Consider the following 18204-nt stretch of genomic DNA (forward strand, 5'->3'; position numbering starts at 1 on the left):
TCAAAGAAAGTGTCATTTATTTTTCTTAATATTTACAGCATTCATTAAATTATATTTGCAATCTGTACAAAGAGCACATGTTCTCTGAATGCACTAATACAGATAAAAAATATCAGGAGGAGACTTAATCTTGTGTTTCCTGTGGGGATAAATGCAACATTAGCTGTAGATCAGAAGTAGCCATCACCCAACACAAAAAATCTGGGTGGCGTCCATGGGATCTAGGAAAAAATCAACCTCTCAATTTTCTGCGAATTCAGGGCCAATGTTAAGTCTCACTCGGTTCTGTCCGTAGGACCACTTTATATTCCATGAATACAGGAAAAATAATAACTGTGATCTCCTTGCAAAAGTAAGTGCTTCAGCCATGTTTTATTCCTCGCAATCAGTGTATTATCTTCTATTGAAAGGACAAATCAGCCCCAGTTAACATCCCTATGCTCACCTTAATAGTATGACTTTAGGCATAACATTCTCAATTCCACATAGTGAATTTTAATATTCAAATCAACGGATCACATCAAATGACAGCCCCTTAGTGGTTGCCACTGGTAAAGCTTTATGCTCATGCTGGGTGATATATTACTTCATTTCTAGACCCTTTGGCAGGTTCTATACACAATAAACACTTGTTCTAAAAATAAGGACAAGTGTTCTCTTAACAGTGCTGGGCAGCTGAATAGTTACAATTATCATACGATTAACTGGGCTGTTGCAGTACTCTTGGCAACGTTTTAGCTTTTGTAACTATCTCTTCAATTACCTTTACGTAGGAGGTAGTCTTTCATTTGCAATCTGAAAACACTTCTTGCAGATAAGGCATTATACGCATGTTCTTCTTTTGCATTTGGACTTGCTTTTAATTAATCCATCTTATTTCAAGATATCAACAACTCAAAGTTACTAAAAATACATGTTAAAAATATATATTTAACAAATGCACTAATGTTCCACAAATCATTTTGTATAATATGTCTTCAGAGCATCTATGGAGCGTTTCCTTTGTCCTCCCCGGGAATATTAGTCATTTGAGAGCTAGGAAAACAAGATGTGGTGGGGGAGGTGGCTTTCTGCCATCCAGCCACAATGTCCAGTCCATCAAAGTTGATTTTGCAGGCGTTTTGCTTGAATGCCTGTAGAACTGGCTTGAAGGAGGACATTTGCATTTGTTCCTGAAGCCCAGCAACATTGAAATTAATGACTGGAAGGAGCCTCCTGCCAAATGCTGAAACCATCTTTGAGTCACAACGTCATAATGATGAGGCAGAGAAGCAAAAAAGAACAAGAAGCAAATCTTACACATCCCACTGGCTCGTAGGACATCCTGCCCATGTACCCAAAGGCCTCCAGGTCGAGAATCAGTTTATTTAGTCACATGAAGACTCATTAGCAGAAACTCATGACTGAGTAGGCGTTAATCTCAAATTGAGACAGCCAATACAATGATAACAAGTTTCCCCAAACTATTTTTACATTAATGGGCAAAAACCTTGGGCGGGATTCTCCACCCCCACGCCGAAGTGGCCGCGCCATCGTGAACGCCGTCGAGGTTCACGACGGCGCGGAACGGCCCCGGTCCCGACCGATTCAGGCCCTGACAATGGGCCAGTATCGGGGCATCGTCATCTACCTGCGCCAGGCCTTGTCACCCGCGTAAAAGCGGCGCCGAATAGATGATTGCTGTGGTTGCCGTCCTGTCCAAATCCGCCCCGCAAGAAGATGGGGGACGGATCTTGCTGGGCCGCGGAAGGAAGGAGGTCCTCCTTCAGAGAGGACGGCCCGACGATCGGTGGGCACTGATCGCGGGCCACCCCACATTCAAGGTGAAGCCCGGTGCAGGATCCCCCCTCGCTCCCCCCACAGGCCGCCCCCCCAGCGTTCACGCACCGCCCACGACTGTAGCGACCAGTTGTGGACGGTGCTGGGGGGAACCCGCCGTTTTGGCCTGGCCGCTCGGCCCATCCGGGCTTCAGAATCGCGGGGGTGCCGGAGAATCGCCATTTTGGGTGTCTCCGGTCTGCGGCCCGCAAAACTAGACCGGGCCGTTCCAGCCGCTTGGGAGAATCGCGGGAGGGCGTCGGACCGACGTCCCCGGAAATTTCGGCGGCCCAGGCGATTCTCCCAACCGGCGTGGGAGTGGAGAATCGCGCCCCATGTGTGAGACAAAATTACTTATTTTTGATAGTTTAGCTCGAATGGGACAACATCCTAATGTTTGAATCAGAGTTTTGAAAGATGGGGCTGGGTTTTAATGAGGTGTTTGAGGTCTCACCTGCTGCCTAGGGAACTGGCAACAGACCTGCTTTGCTTCCTTTGGGAAGGCCCACTTGTTCTAAGTGCCACTTAAGTAACCAACTGCGGGTCTTTCCTGGGATCAAGGACCTTGTGGGCTCAGGGGGCACCCACCAAGAGTTGCTGGCCACCAAAGTCTGGCAGCTCCTTTGAATGGCAGCACCACTGGGGCAGCAGTGGCTGCTGTCAGAATGACACCTACCAGAGGCCCAGATCAAGGATCAGGCCACTGAAATGTCATGGCAGGGGAAGCATTGCAGGTTGGGGGTTGCAGGGAGAGGGTTGTAGGGGGACTCGGCAGGAAGATCAGTGGGGTGGCTCGCAACGAGTTATTTCCCTGCTGCCCCCCACCCCCACCCCGATCAGGCACTGAGTGCCTTTGAAACCACCGGGAGGCCATAAACAGGCCATACAGTTTTACTAGTGCACACCACATATCAACAGGCCCCACCACCATTGAGTTAATGCAAGCGACAGTAGGAGGAGGCCCTTAAGTGGCTGTTAATTGGCCACTTAAGGGCCTCGATCAGCAGCCAAGCATAAAGTCTGACTATGGACCTTCCCACCCCTTACTTTGAGTAGAGGCAATGGGGTTCAGGAATGCCCTTCTCTCAAATAGGGAAAGAGAAAGGATGAGTCAATCCTCACTTTGTGCAACATATTGTAGGTAGTTCAGAATAACATTGGCATATCCTAGTGAGAATTTCGCCTCTACCATTTCAGATGGAATCTGGCACATACTGGTTGAGAATAACATCAAAAAGTTAGATAATTTACAAAATTGAAATAAATACACATCTAGCTCATTCCTAGAATGAAAAATATTTTGTGAACCATTCCTTTTGCCGAGGATCTTTTCCTTTAGTTTCTTTATTCTCAGGACTCTCCTTTGCAATGCTGTAATATGAACAGAAAAAAGTTAATTTGCATTATTTGAAGATTAGATCAGGTGTTATTCATTTAACAATCTGTGCTTATATGCTTGTAGCATAATAGCATAACAATGTGTTTCGCTTTTGAGAATTTATTACATTTTTTTGTGGAAATATTTAAAAATATTTAAAACAATTTTAATACAAAACCTACAAAAGCACAGAATAACAATTAAATAGTGAAAGTCCTCACCCCACCCCCTACAACATTAAATCTTAGCTACTAAGTCCCCCTCACCCACCCCTGTCTCCCCCCCCCCCCCCCCCCCCAAACAGTGATCAGCTCTTTAAAGTACAATATAAAATGGGTGCCTTTCACTGACCCTCTCACGGTAAACCTAACCATCTCGAGGTATAAAATCTCCAAGACCAAGGTGGGATGGTCTCCCTCTGTCACTGGCGGGTCGGGTACAGGTGGTTAAAATGAACGTGTTGTCGCGATTTCTGTTTATTTTCCAATGCCTGCCGATTTTTCTGCTAAAGGCATTTTTCAGAGAGATTGAAGGAATAATTACCTCGTTCATATGGGGAGGGAAGGTGGCCAGAGTTGGAAATGTGCTACTACAGAGGGGAAGGCAGGCAAGGGGTTTGGGTCTTCCGAACCTGATGCATTACTACTGGGCGGCGAATGTGGAGAAGGTGTGGAATTGGGTCAGAGGGGTTGATTCCCAGTGGGTCAGAATGGAGGAGAGTTTGTGCAGGAGGTCGGGATTGAAGGCACTGGCAACAGCACCGCTCCCGATGGCCACGGGGAAATACTCAGGGAGTCCGGTAATAATAGCTTCATTGAGAATTTGGAGGCAGTTTCACCAACGCTTCAGGTTGGGGGCATGTCAAGGGAAATGCCGATTCGGGGGAACCACAGATTTGAGCCAGGGAGGTGGGACGGAAAATTTCAGAAACGGGAGGAGAAGGGGATTAAGACACTAAAAGATGTGTTTCTTGGGGATCAGTTTGCATGATTGAAGGAGCTGGGAGCGAAGTATGGGCTGGAGCAGGGGGAAATGTTTAGATACATGCAGGTTCGAGATTTTGCCACAAAGGAGATACAGAACTTCCCGGTGGAGCCGGCCTCCACATTGCTGGAGGAGGTGCTGACGACAGGGGGACTGGAGAAGGGGGTAGTGTCGGCGGTTTACGGAGCTATTTTGGAAGAGGTGAAGACACCACTGGAAGGGATCAAAGCAAAGTGGGAGGAAGAGTTGGGAAAGGGTATGGAGGAGGGGTTCTGTGTGAGGTGCTCCGGAGAGTAAACGCCTCCACCTCATGTGCGAGGTTGGGTACAGCTGAAGGTGGTATATAGAGCACACCTCACAAGGGCGAGGATGAGCTGGCACTTTGAGGGGGTAGAAGATGTGTGTGAACATTGTGGGGGGGGGGGGGGGGCGCAAATAATTTTCATATGTTTTGGTCCTGTCCAAAGCTGGAGGATTACTGGAAGGAGGTTTTTAGGATAATCTCTAAAGTGGTGCATGTGAAACTGGACCTGGACCCTCGGGAGGTCATATTCGGGGTGTCGGACCAGCCGGGGTTGGAAATGGGTGTGGAGCCTTCGCCTCGTTGATCGCCCAAAGGCGTACCCTGTTGGGATGGAGAGTAACCTCTCCACCCTGTGTCCTGGCATGGCGGGGGGACCTTTTGGAATTCTTGACCCTTGAGACGGTTACGTTTGAACTGAGGGGAAGGATGGAGGGGTTCTACAATTCATGGGCATTATTCATTATGCACTTTCAAGAATTGGATAACATCGAAATTAGTGGGGGGAGGGGGACTGTATGTGTTAATGGTGACTATGGGTGATTCCTGATTCCCTTTTGTTATTTGTTTATGTTAACATGCGGGAAGTTGTTTGGGGGTTGGTGGGAGGATGGGATTGTTGTTTATGATATGGGGATTGACATTATATTCGTTACTGCTTATTGTTTATTGTTAGTGGGTGCAGATTTCGGAGAAAATGTGAAAAAGGAGAATAAAAATATATTTTTTAAAAATGCCAAGTCACCCAACTACATCAAAACACTTGGCGGTGTAATCGACCTCCAGCCCATGAGGAACCACCACCTCCCTGCCACCAGTGAGGCAAAGGCCAGGATGTCTGAACCCGCCCCGGCTCCGGAGTTCTGGCACAACTGAAACCCCCAAAATTGCCATCAATGGGCAAGGCTCCAACTCAATGCTCAGGATTGCCGACATTGTCTCAAAAAAGGACCTCCAGAACTCTGCCAGCTTTGAGCATGACCAGAACATGTGCACGTGATGGGCCGGGCCCCCCAGACAGGGATCGCATCGATCCTCCATCCTTTAAAAAAATCAATACATTCTAGCCTTCGTGCGGTGAGCTCGGAACATAACTTTCAGCTGGATGAGACTCAGCCTTGCACAGGTCCAGGTCGAGTTCACCCTCCTCAGCACCTCACTCCAAACCTCTTCCTCCAAGAGCGGACCCAGCTCCTCCGTCCACTTTGCCTTCACACCCTCACCAGAACCCGTCTCCTCCCCCATCCTCCGCTAAAATATGCCCAACGTGCTGGCTACCTCCGAACCAGAGCAGAATAAGGTCCTCTCAAGCAAGGTGGAAGGCTGCTTCTTCAGAAAGGCTGAAAAGTACTTTTTGACCTAGCTGCGCAGCAGATCCTGAATCCATCAGCATTTGTGAGCCCATATTTTTCTTTCAGTTTCCCTAAGCTAGAGAACCGACCTAAAAATAAGTCTCCCACTTTCTCTAAACCTTTATCCTCCCATTCCCTAAATTTCACATCTGACCTAGCAGGTTCAAATAACTTATTCGCACGATAGGGGTCAGCCCAGAGGCAGCCCTCAAGTTAAAATGAATTTTTAACGTGGCTACAACTACCGAGTTAGACAAGTGTTTCTTTGGTACCATCGTAAAGGAGCTGATACCAACACAGCTAGGCTTGCTCCCCTCACAGGCTCTGCTTCCACCCGAACCCAAAGATCATTCGAACCTCCAAACCACTCTCGTATCTTTTCAGCATTAGCTGCCCAGTAAAAGTATTATAAGTTTGGCAAAGCCAAGCCCCCTAATTGTCTCTCCCTCTGGAGCAATGTCCTCCTGATTGTCGGGCTCGTACCTGCCCAAATAAACCCAATCGCTAGACGGTCAATCTCTCTGGAAAACAACCTTGGTAAGAATATCAGACGGCACTGGAATAAAAACCGATTGCACTCAGCCCGCCAGAGATAGTGGGAGATCGTCCCATTTTTGCATGTCCACTTTGACCTTTGCCACCAGATTTGTATAATTCAACCTCCGGAGTTTCCCCCAGTCCCTTGATACTTGGACACCCAAATACCCAAAACGACTTCCAGCTAGCCAGAACAGCACTCCCCTAAAACCCTTCCCCCCCCACCTCATCAACCCAACCAGAAAGTATTCACTCTTTCCAAGAGTTATCCTGTAACCTCACACACAATAGTAAGTTGTCACTGTACAGCGAGACCCTGTGTTCCACCCCACCTCTAACTAGTCCTCCCCATGTTTTCGAGGGCCTCAGGGCCATGGCTAGTGGTTCTATTGCTAGTGTAAACGGCAAGGGTGACAACAGATATGCCTGCCTGGTACCCCTGTAAAGACGAAAGGGGTCGGAGGTCACTTTTGTCTGTGCAAACACTGGCAATTGGGTTGTATATAACAGCTGTACTCATGCTACAAAGCCCAAGCCCAAATCCCAATTTTTCTAAAACTGCAAACAGATGTTCCCATTCTACTCGGTTGAACACCTTCTCCCCGTCGAGCAAGATTATGATCTCTGGGACTGAACCCTCTTCCGGAACAAGCGCCACATTCAACAGTCATTTTCACGTTCGCTGCCAACCTCTGCCTCTTAAGGAAACCCGCTTGGTCTTTCCCCACCACCTCTGGCAGACAAGGTTCCAGTCTTAATGCCAACACCTTAGCTAACAGCTTTGTGTGCACATTTAATAGGGAGATTGGACGATATGGCCCACAGTCTAAGGGGTCCTTGTCTTTTTTTCAAGAGCAAGGAAATCAAAGCCTGCCTCACCGTCTGTGGCAAAGCGTCGTTCTCCATATAGTCGCTAAACATCCCTAACAACAGAGGGGCTAATAGGTCTACGGATTTTTAAAAAGAATTGCATCAGGAACCCGTCAGGTCCTGGTGCCTTCCCTGACTGCATCAGTTTCATTGCCTGCTTGATCTCATCCAACTCCAGCAGGGTTTCAAAGTCCTCTTGTAACTCCTTCTCCAACATGGGCTGGTTTAGCTCAATGGGCTATTCAGCTGGTTTGTGATGCAGAACAAGGCCAGCAGTGCAGGTTCAATTCCTGTACCAGCTTACCCGAACAGGCGCCGGAATGTGGCGACTAGGGGCTTATCATAGTAACTTCATACTTATGACAATAAAAGGTTATTATATTATTATTACCTTGGGAAACTCCAACTCACCCAGGATTCCACCATATCTTTCCCATCTCATGGAGGGTCTGACCTGAATAAATTTTGGTAAAAGGTCTTAAATACCTCATTTACCGTCTCCTGATCCGAGATCAGTCCCCCATCCTGTGTCCCAATCTGGGAAATCTCCCTCTTGTTTCCTCAGTTTTTATGCCAGGAGCTGACTTGCCTTCTCCCCATGTTCGTACCTTTAGCTCGCCTCAGCTGTTGTACCACCCTATCTGTATGATCAGATCAAACTGAGTTTGCAGTTTCCTCCTCTTCATTGATAGTTCTTGGGATGGGTACAATCTGCCTCTATAACATTGTCCACTAGTCTTGCCAGCTCCCTCATTGCCTCCAGCTCTACATGGGCCTTAAAAGATGTAGGGTGGGATCCTCCGTTGGCTGGCGCTGAAATCGGGAAACGCGATTGGGCAGAGTATAGGTTCTGACCCCAAAATCACAGCGAGTGCCAATTTGACACCAAATCGCAATTTTCCGTAAATGCGTTCTGGAACGCACGAACAGTAAATACCGTTTGCATGTCATTAGTGGACCCGACAAGGTATTTTCCGGGGCCTCAGTGATCTCCTCCGATGGGCAAGTTCCCGACGGCACGGTTCACTTGTGCTTTTAAAAATCGTGAAACCGGTGTCATGGCTGATGAGGGAGACAGAGCAGGTAGGACACAGAAAGGAGCGACTGTGGGTTGCCAGACCGGACAGTGGCTGGAGAGGGAGGGGTCCTGTTGGGGGAGGAAGGGTGACGGGTGAACAGGCCGAGTTATCAGGGTCACGCTGACCCCGCCCACGGGACTGGGGCGGTGACCAGTCACGGACTGTCATTGCCGCGGCCTGCAAGGCAGCCAATCTTGCTGGACACCACACTGACCACCCACCTTGGCCCCTCGTTCTGCAGAGTGACACCAGCCCTCAACCCCCACCCTCCGGCAGCCCACCCAGGGCAATGCCCACTGTAGACCCCACATGGGGTGGGGTCCCTGGAGCGTATTGCTGGCAAGGGCAGTACCAGCCGACATTATCCCTGACAACAGGGACACGTGCCAGGCCAGAGGCCCCACGGTGCTGGGCAGTGACGGGGCCATATGTGAGGGGATGGGTGGGGGAGAACATACGGGGCAGAGTCTGCAGTGCCAACTGGGGCCATCATGTAGCCCGGTGGACCTGGTTGGGCACGGGGATACGCACCATGTTAACATGTCGGCCTTTCACCCCCTGCAGCCAATGGATATTGGAATTCAACCAGCAATGGTGGCCTTCCTGCTAGTCACCCGCAGCCCTGGGTGATGCCCTGCAGCTGTGCGAGCTGGCCCTGCACGAGGAGGAGGAAGCTGCAGCAGCGGAGCGTGCTGCAGAGGAACAGGAGGCAGCCGCCCTGGATAGAGACGCTCTGATTGCCTCCAGGTTCACCAACTGTGGGGAGGGGGGTAACAGGCCAGGGGCACGGACACCGCATCCCACACCCTCGCTCTCTCACGGCCACCTCCCAGCCTGCAACCCCCTCCGTGATACATACCTGCCGCACTACGGGGTGTGGGCACTGGGTTGGCAGTAACAGTGGGTATGGTCCATGGGATGAAGGATGATGACTACCTGCTCCGCATTGTATGCCAATGTCTGACTCCTGCTCACGGTAGTACTTTCGACCGTCCATCTGGGTGATCCCTGCATGCGAGCTGGCCATTCCATCATGGTGCCATTGAATCCCTGGTGAAGCCCGGCCACCCACAACGTCCGCTCATTCTCCCTGGGAGAATTCCGACGCATGCAGCTGGGGGTGGGTAGCTGGTGGCCTCAGTGGCTAGGGCATCCGGCTATGGTGGATGGTATGGGTTCCGGCAAGTGGTGCAGGATGGTGGTTTGGAGGCCCTATGGGCTGGGGGTGTTGGGTTACGGGTATGTGGGATGGGGATTGGTGCCAGGGGCTCAATGTTGCCACTCAAGTCCTTGCTCAAAACCCAACGTTCCATCGCAGACCCACATCCAGCCGCCACCCCTTTCGACGCTCCTTACCTACCCTCAACTCAAGCTCCATTCTATGTGGGGCATGGTCAGAAATCACAACCTCTGAGTACTCAGATTTCTTCACCCCTGTCATCAGCGACCGGCTTATGACAAAATAGTCAATCCTGGAATAGACATTATGTACTGAGGAGAAGAACGAGAACTCTTTTCCCTGGGTGATCGAACCGCCAAAGGTCTGTTCCCCCCCCCCCCCCCCCCCCACCTTTTCTTTCATAAAAGCAATTAATGCCTTTGTCATATCCCTCGGGGCCAGCAATCTTGGCCTAGAATGAACCATCCTTGGGTCTAGCACACAATTCCTGTCTTCTCCTATAATAAGCTGATGGGTGTCTTGATCCAGTGTCCTTGCCAGCAACCGTTTCAAGAACATTGTGTCATCCCAATTCGGAGAGTACACATTCACCAACAACACCATCTAACACCCCCATTCATACCTTTCTCCCGCATCTGCTAATACCTTCTCCGAGAGAAACTGGACCATTTTATTAATAAGGATCGCCAACTCCCGGACATTGGGGTTAAATTCCGAATGGAAAACCTGGCTCACCCAAGCCTTCTGAAGCCAGGCCTGATCTCGCTCGCGCATGTGGATCTCCTGGAGGAATATTACATAGGCTCCCAAGTTCTTTAAATGAGCAAAACTTGCGCTCTTTTGACTGTGCCCCCCAGGCCCCACATATTCCTGGTGACCACCCTTGTCTGGGGTCGCTTACCCTGCCCCAGCCTCGAGTCAGTCATTACCACCCTGAAATGTCATAGCTCCACCAATGATTCCCAGGTCGCAGGCTCACCTAAGATGGCGACTCATCCCACCTAAATGTTGGAGCAGAAAACAATAACTGGTCACTGTCAGTTTCCCACCCCCTCCTCACCCAGTCAACAGATAGCCTATCATCTCTTCTAAACCCATCCCACCTCCCTTCTAGACACATCGAACTTAACCAAACTAGCCCGATATATCGCAGCCCCATCCCCCACTTGACTCCATTACCTAGCTAACTTTCTGGTGCTAGTAAGGTGGCCCAGATCCCACCTATTTCTTAACCATCGCCTTCATATCTGCCACAGGCACGATTCTTCCCCCCGATCCTCTTTCCTACCAATAATAAACAAAGGCAAGATACCTGCCCCCCCCCCTCCGCATCCCAACAAATACTAAGCCCATATAGAAGGAAATCTTGAAAAAAGAACCGAGGAAACAACCCCATCCAAACCACCTCCACCATTAACCCCAACTCAACATCTTAACAACATAAACATGAACAATTAAAACATTAAAATATTAACATTCCAACCGCCCTCCTGCATCCGGGCTTTCTTGGCCCATTCCAGGACCTGCTCCTTTCTCGGAAAACTGTGAAACCGAATGATCACTGCTCGAGGTGGCTCATTTGACCATGGTTTCTGCCTCATGGTCCCTGTCGAGTTCCGACGCAGCAAACACCTCATCATCGCTCATCAATGGGGAAAACTTTGCAGTGAAGTATTCGGTCAGCCTGGCGCCCTCAACTCCCTCGGGTTGACCCACCAGCCTCAGGTTCATGTGCCTGGACCTATTCTCTAAATCCTCCAGCTTCGCCTTGAAACCCTTGTTCCCGTCTCTGACGATCGCTATTTCAGCCTCCAAGGACGCAAGACTGTCTCCGTGCTGGGATAAGGCCTCGTCCATATTTTTCAAGTTCTCTGCCTGCGTGCCTACCGCTTTAAATTGTTTTGCTCAGTTGCTCCCTTGCTGAGCTTCCTCCACCGTGGCTTTAAATTAAGCCTTCAATTCCTGACCGTGTTTCTTGAAGTGTTCATCCATTTCTGCACGAAATGTTTTGAAGTCTTTGGCTACCACTCCTGCTATCATGTCGAGGGCGATGGGCATGGTCGCTATCTCCACCATCTTTGATGCCTCGTTGCTCAGGCTCAATGTTTTTAATTTCACCCCTCCGCCCCTCTTCAATGTCAATTTCGACATCGCACTCTTTGTGGTCAATTTCACTTCCAGGAAATTCCGATTTTTAAAAAGATCTTGCGGTCGGGCAGATAGGCCCAAGTGCCGGAGCCTGGGAGGGAGCCACCCGAGATGCACCACTACTTCATCGCCGCACTGGAAGTCTTATTAGCTTAGTTTTTTAAAAAACTATTTAAGTATTTCAATTTTACCAAATATGACAAAAAAATCTTTACGAATCCACAAATAGAACATTTCAGGAAAAAATACTAAAAAGAATACAAACACACATAACCCATATCCCGCCTTCTCCCCTAACAAGTGACGGTGATTAGTTCCTTAAAATGGGCAATGAAAGACCGCCACCTCCGGTAGAATTCCTCGCCCAACCCCCTCACGGTGTATTTTACCTTCTCCAGGTACAGAAACTCCATTAGGTCCCCTAACCATGCCGCAGCGCTGGGTGGGGTTGGAGACCTCCATCCCAGCAGAACTCGCCTCATCCGGCTCCGCCCGTCTGCACCCCCGACGAGTCCGAAACCTTAAGTATGGCAACTAGAGGACAGGACTCCAATTCAACATTTAGAATCGCCGACATGGTGCTAAAGGAGACACAAAAGCTCACAGGGGAAGATGAAACAGAAAAAGAAAGCATATAATAGGCTACAGAAACTGAGCACTGCAGATCGCCTAGGCGAGTACAGGAAGTCCTGGGATGAAGTCAAAAAGGAAATCAAAGAGATGGCATGAAAAAAGATTAGCAAGCAAAGTTAAAGAAAACCCAAAGAAGTTTTACCAATTTTTAATGGTAAATGTTAGTTAAGGAGAAAGTGGGACCTATCAGAGATGAAGAAGGGAACTTGTGTGCAGATGTAGAGGCTGTGGAAAGGGTTTTAATGAATATTTTGTCTCTGTGCTTACAAAGGAAATGGATGATGCAGAAATAGTAGTCCAGGAGGAATACTGAAATATTAGATGGGATAATCATAAAGAGAAAGGAAGTATTCGAAGAGTTGGAATCCTTGAAAGTTGATAAGTCACAAGGGCCAGATGGATTTTTTCTGAGGCTAATGAAGGAGGTCAGGGAGGAGATAACAGAAGCTCTGAGGATGATTTTCCAATCCTCACCAGATACAGGGGAGTGGACGATAAAGTGTTGGATGGAATTTAACACCGAGAAGTGTGAGGTCATGCATTTGGGGAGGTCAAACAGTTATAGGGGGTACACAATAAATGGGACAATACTAAGAGGGGTAGATGAAGGGAGAGATCAGGGGCGGGACTCTCCCCTACCCGGCGGGGCGGGGGGGTTCCAGCGTAATGGAATGGCGGGAACCACTCCGGCGTTGGGCCGCCCCAAAGGTGCGGAGACTTGGGCCAAGCCCTCACCTTGAGGGGCTAGGCCTGCGCCGGAGTGGTTTACGCTCCGTCAGCTGGCGGGAAAGGCCTTTGGCGCCACACCAGCCGGGGCCGAAAGGTCTTCGCCGGGCGACGCATGCGCGGGAGCATCAGCGGCTGCTGACGTCATCACCGTGCATGCGCAGGGGAGGGGGTCTCTTCCGCCTCTGCCATAGTGAAGACCATGGCGAAGGCGGAAGAAAAAGAGTGCCCCCACGGCACAGGCCCACCCGCGGATCGGATGGCCCCAATCGCGGGCCAGGCCACCGTGGGGGCACCCCCCAGGACCCCGGAGCCTGCCCGCACCGCCTTGTCCCGCCGTCCAAAAGGTGGTTTAATTCACACTGGCGGGACAGGCATTCCAGCAGCGGGACTTCAGCCCATCGTGGGCCGGAGAATCGGCAGGGGTGGGTCCGCCGACCGGCGCGATTCCCGCACCCGCCAAATCTCTGGAGACTTCGGGACACGGCGGGAGCGGGCTTCACACCAGACCCCGGTGATTCTCCGACCCCACGCCGGGTCGGAGAATCCTACCCCTGGGTGTACAAGTATACAGACCCCTTAAGGCAGCAGTTCAAGTCGACAAGGTTGTAAAAAATGCTCTCCTTCATTGACAGAGGTATAGAATATAAAAGTAGGGATATAATGTCAGAATTGTATAAAACACTGGTGAGGCCACAACTGGAGTATTGTGTGCAATTCTGGTCACCACATTAACAATAATAATAATCATTATTAATGTCACAAGTAAGCTTACATCAAAACTGCAATGAAGTTACTGTGGAAAACCCCTCGTCACCACACTCCGGTGGCTGTTCGGGTACACTGAGGGAGAATTCAGAATGTCCAGTTCACCTAACAAGCACGTCTTTCGGGACTTGTGAGAGGAAACTGGTGCACCCGGAGGAAACCTACGTAGACACTGGGAGAATGTGCAGACTCCGCTCAGGCAGTGATCCAAGCGGGAATCGAACCTGGGTCCCTGCCACTGTGAAGCAACAGTGCTAACCACTGTGCTCCTTTCCACCTCTTACATTACAGTAAGGATGTAATTGCTCTGGAGAGAGTGGAAGAGGTTTACAAGAATGTTACCAGGGCTAGAAAAGTGTGGCTACGAGGAGAGATTGGATAGATTGGGGTTATTTTCCTTGGAACAAAGAAGGTTGAGGGGTAACTTAATTGAGGTGTACAAAATTATGAAGGGAAGAGATGGAGGATAAAAGAGTTTCCCTTGGTGGAGAATTGTAGAACCAGGGGACATAGATTCCAGATAAATGGCAGAAGATGTAGAGGAGACATGAGGAAGAACTTTTTTACGCAGAGGTCAGTGGGAGTCTAGAATTCACTGCCCGAGTTGGTGGTGGAGGCTCTTTAAAAAACACCTTAAAAAAGTACTTGGATCTGCACCTTCAGTGCTGTAAACTACAGGGTTGCAGGAAGGTGGGATTAGAAAGCATGGACAAGATGGGCTGAATAGCCTCCTTCTGTGCTGTAACTTTTCTATGGTTCTAAGTTTGGGACAGGACTAGAAGAAGCGCGTGTGATTGGCCAAAATCTCGGAACACCGCTCACACTTATCATCCATCTCCAGGGGGGGAAATGCTAATCTTTGCCTGAACCAGGTGTGCCCTAAAAACATCTTTGACCGGGATCAAGCCCAGCCTCGCACACGAGGGAGTGGAGTTCACCCTGCGAAGGGTCTGCTCCACACCTCGCCATCTACTATGGGCCCCAGCCCCCCCCCCAACGTCGCTTTCACCCCATCCACCAGGCCCAACCTCTGACAGGATCCGCCCTTAGATACCAGATGTGCTACCCTCTTCCGACCCCGCAAGCCATAAAAGATGTCGGCGGCGCCTCAGGGAATGCCGGGAAGGCCTTCCTTGCACATTTCTGAACCTGGTGATATCTAAATAAATTTGACTCCATGAGCTCATATTTCAATGTCAATTCCAGCCTCGGGTCACTGTCTGTGTGGAGTTTGCACATTCTACCCGTGTTTATGTGGGTCTCACCCCCACAACCCAAACATATGCAGACTAGGTGGATTGGCCACTCTAAAATTGCCCCTTAATTGGAAAAAAAAGAGAATTGGGTACTTTAAATTAAAAAAAACGTCAATTCCTCCAAGCTGGCAAATTGCCCGTCCAGAAAGAAGTCCCCTAATCTCTCTGGCCCTTTCAATAATAATAATCGCTTATTGTCACAAGTAGGCTTCAATGAAGTTTCTGTGAAAACCCCTAGTCACCACATCCCGGCACCTATTCGGGGAGGCCGGTACGGGAATTGAACCCGCTCAGCTGATCTTGTTCTGCATTACAAGCCAGCTGTTTAGCCCACTGTGCTGTTCCCCATTCCCCAAATAAGGCATCCAGTTTTGCTGGCTCAAACAGGTGAGTCAGGAAATGATTGGACTTCTCCCCATGTTCATGAATAACCCCCCCATCCCCCCCTCGAATGCAGCTGGTGCACCGCCTTACCCATAGACAACAGATCAAATTGCGCCTGCAGTTTCTTCTTATTCTTCAAGAGCTCTGGGGTAGGGTCACTCGAATACTTGCGGTCCACCTCCAGAATATCGCTAACTAGCTTCTGGCGCTCTTCTCTTACCTCCCTATCCATGTGTGCCTTGTGTGATCTAATCTCCCCTCTGATAATCGCTTTCAGGGCCTCCCACAGTGTGGAAGGAGAGACAGACCCAGTCCCATTGGACCCCATATACTCATCTATAGGCTTAGAATTGCGTCACATCCGCCACTAGCCCTATATCCAGCCTCCGGACATTGAACAGGGCCCATTTCTAAAACCAAGTCCACCAAGTGTGGCACATGGTTCAAAATGCCTATAGCCGAATAGTCTGCTTTCCTCACCCCAGGAAGAAGATACCTACCCATCAAAAAGAAGTCTAACCTGGAGTGTACCTTATGACCTGGGGAAAAGAATGAGAATTCTTTATCCCCCAGATGCAAGAAGCACCACGGTTCCCCCTGCCATCTCTTCCATAAATAACAGCACCTTCGCTACCCCCAAAGGAGCCAACGACTTCAGCCTAGAAGTCTAACTTTGGCTGCAGCACACAGTTCAAATCTCCACCCAGATGTGTTCAAATTCAGGATGGAGGCCAACAGTTTCGTTATGAATGCCACATCACAGGATGGCACGGTGGCACAGTGGCTAGCACTGCTGCCTGACAGCGCCAGGGGCCCGGCATTGATTACGACCTTGAGTGGCTGTTTGTGTGGAGTTTGCACATTCTCCTCGTGTCTGCGTGTGTTTCCTTCGGGAGCTCTGGTTTCCTCCCACAGTCCAAGTATGTGATTAGGTGGAGTCACCATGCTAAATTGCCCCATAGTGTTGAACGGTTAGCTGGGGTTATGGGAATAAGGCAGGAGAGTGGGCCTATGTTAGGGTGTTCTTTCAGAGGGTCGGTGCAGATTCGATGGGCCAACCAAATGCCACAATATCCCAATTCAGGGAATATACATTCACCAATACTACCAACTTAACCGCCAATGACCCAGTAACAATCACATACCTGCCACCGAGATCTGCCACAACCTTTTCCGCTAAGAAGCGAATCCACTTGTTAATTAAAATCCCCCCAGCCCATACTGTCGAAGCCCGAATGAAATATCTGGCTCACCCACCCATGATGACCATGAAACGATTGTCAGTTGTTGTAAAAACCCATCTGGTTCGCTAATGTCCTTTAGGGAGGAAATCAGCCATCCTTACCTGGTCTGGCCCACGTGACTTCAGACCCACAGCAATGTGGTTGATTCTTAAAAGCCCTCTGAAATGGCCATGTAAGCCACTCAGTTGCATTCAACTATTATGAAAACATAAAAAAGGAATGAAACCGGACGGACCACCCAACATCGAACCAGGCCGGTACCGTAAAGGACAATGGTAAACCCAGCCCTGCCGACCCTGCAAAGCCCTCCTTACTAACTTCTGGGGGCTTGTGCCAAAGTTGGGAGAGCTGTCTCACAGATTAGTTAAGCAACAGCCTGACATAGTCACACTCACGGAATCATATCTTACAGACATGTCCCAGACACCACTATCACTACTACTGGGTATGTCCTGTCTCACCGGCAGGGCAGACCCAGCAGGGGTGGCAGCTCAGTGGTATACAGTCAGGAGGAAGTTGCCCTGGGATTCCTCAACATTGACTCTGGACCCCATGAAGTCTCATGGCTTCAGGTTAAACACGGGCAAGGAAACCACCTGTTGATTACCACCTACCAGCCACCATCAGCTGATGAATTAGTACTCTCCCAGATGTTGAACACCACTTGAAGGAAACACTGAGGGTGGCAAGGGTGCAGCAAATGCTCTGGGTGGGGAACTTCAATGTCCACCACCAAGAGTGGATTGGTAGTACCACCACTGATCGAGCTGGCCATGTCACAAAGAACATACCTGCTAGACTGGGACTGCAGCTGGTGGTGGGGGCACGAACAAGAACTGATACTTGATCTCATCCTCACCAATCTGCCTGCTGCAGATGCATCTGTCCATGACAGTATCGGTAGGAGTGACCACCGCACAGTCCTTGTGGAGACAGTCCCTTCTTCACATTGAAGATACCCTCCATCATGTTGTGTGGCACTACCACCGTGCTAAATGGGATGGACATCGAACAAATTTAGCAACTCAAGACTGGTCATCCATGAGGCGCTGTGGGCCATCAGGAGCAGCAGAATCTGTAACCTCAAGCATGACCTGGCATATCCCCCACTCTACACCAGTACCACCAAGCCAGGAAATCAACCCTGGTTCAATGAAGAGAGTGGGAGAGCATGCCAGGAGCAACATCAGGCATAACAAAAATGAGGTGTAATTACAACACAGGACTACTTGTGTGCCAAACAGCATAATCAGCAAGTAATAGACAGAGTTCTAGGCCCCAGTTTAGGCTGATCTGTACTTTATTATGAAGTGCTGTTAGGTAATTTGGACATTCTGAATTATTCTTCTGTGTACCCGAACAGGCGCCGGAGTGTGGAGACTAGGGGATTTTCACAGTAACTTCATTGCAGTGTTAATGTAAGCCTACTTGTGTCAATAATAAAGATTACTATTATTATTATTAAAGGAGTTGAATGGAGCTGAACACCACATTAGTCAGCGAACTGTAGCTCAACTCCTTACAATAGAACAAAAGTGAAAGAGTT

At 49.5% G+C, this 18204-nt stretch overlaps 1 protein-coding gene across 5 annotated transcripts in view; it reads right to left on the minus strand.

Annotated features, from left to right (window-relative positions):
• Positions 1 to 18204, minus strand: part of LOC140408776 (protein FAM184B-like) — a 496156-nt gene continuing 477952 nt past the window's right edge. For all 5 annotated transcript variants that reach the window (XM_072496452.1, XM_072496448.1, XM_072496447.1 and 2 more), the window contains one exon: positions 1 to 3189. In XM_072496452.1, coding sequence (XP_072352553.1) covers positions 3169 to 3189 — 21 coding nt within the window. In that variant the 3' untranslated portion in view covers positions 1 to 3168. The remainder of the gene's footprint in view (positions 3190 to 18204) is intronic.

This window comes from Scyliorhinus torazame, chromosome 3, assembly GCF_047496885.1.
Source record: "Scyliorhinus torazame isolate Kashiwa2021f chromosome 3, sScyTor2.1, whole genome shotgun sequence".
In the NCBI taxonomy this organism is placed as follows: Eukaryota; Metazoa; Chordata; class Chondrichthyes; order Carcharhiniformes; family Scyliorhinidae; genus Scyliorhinus; species Scyliorhinus torazame.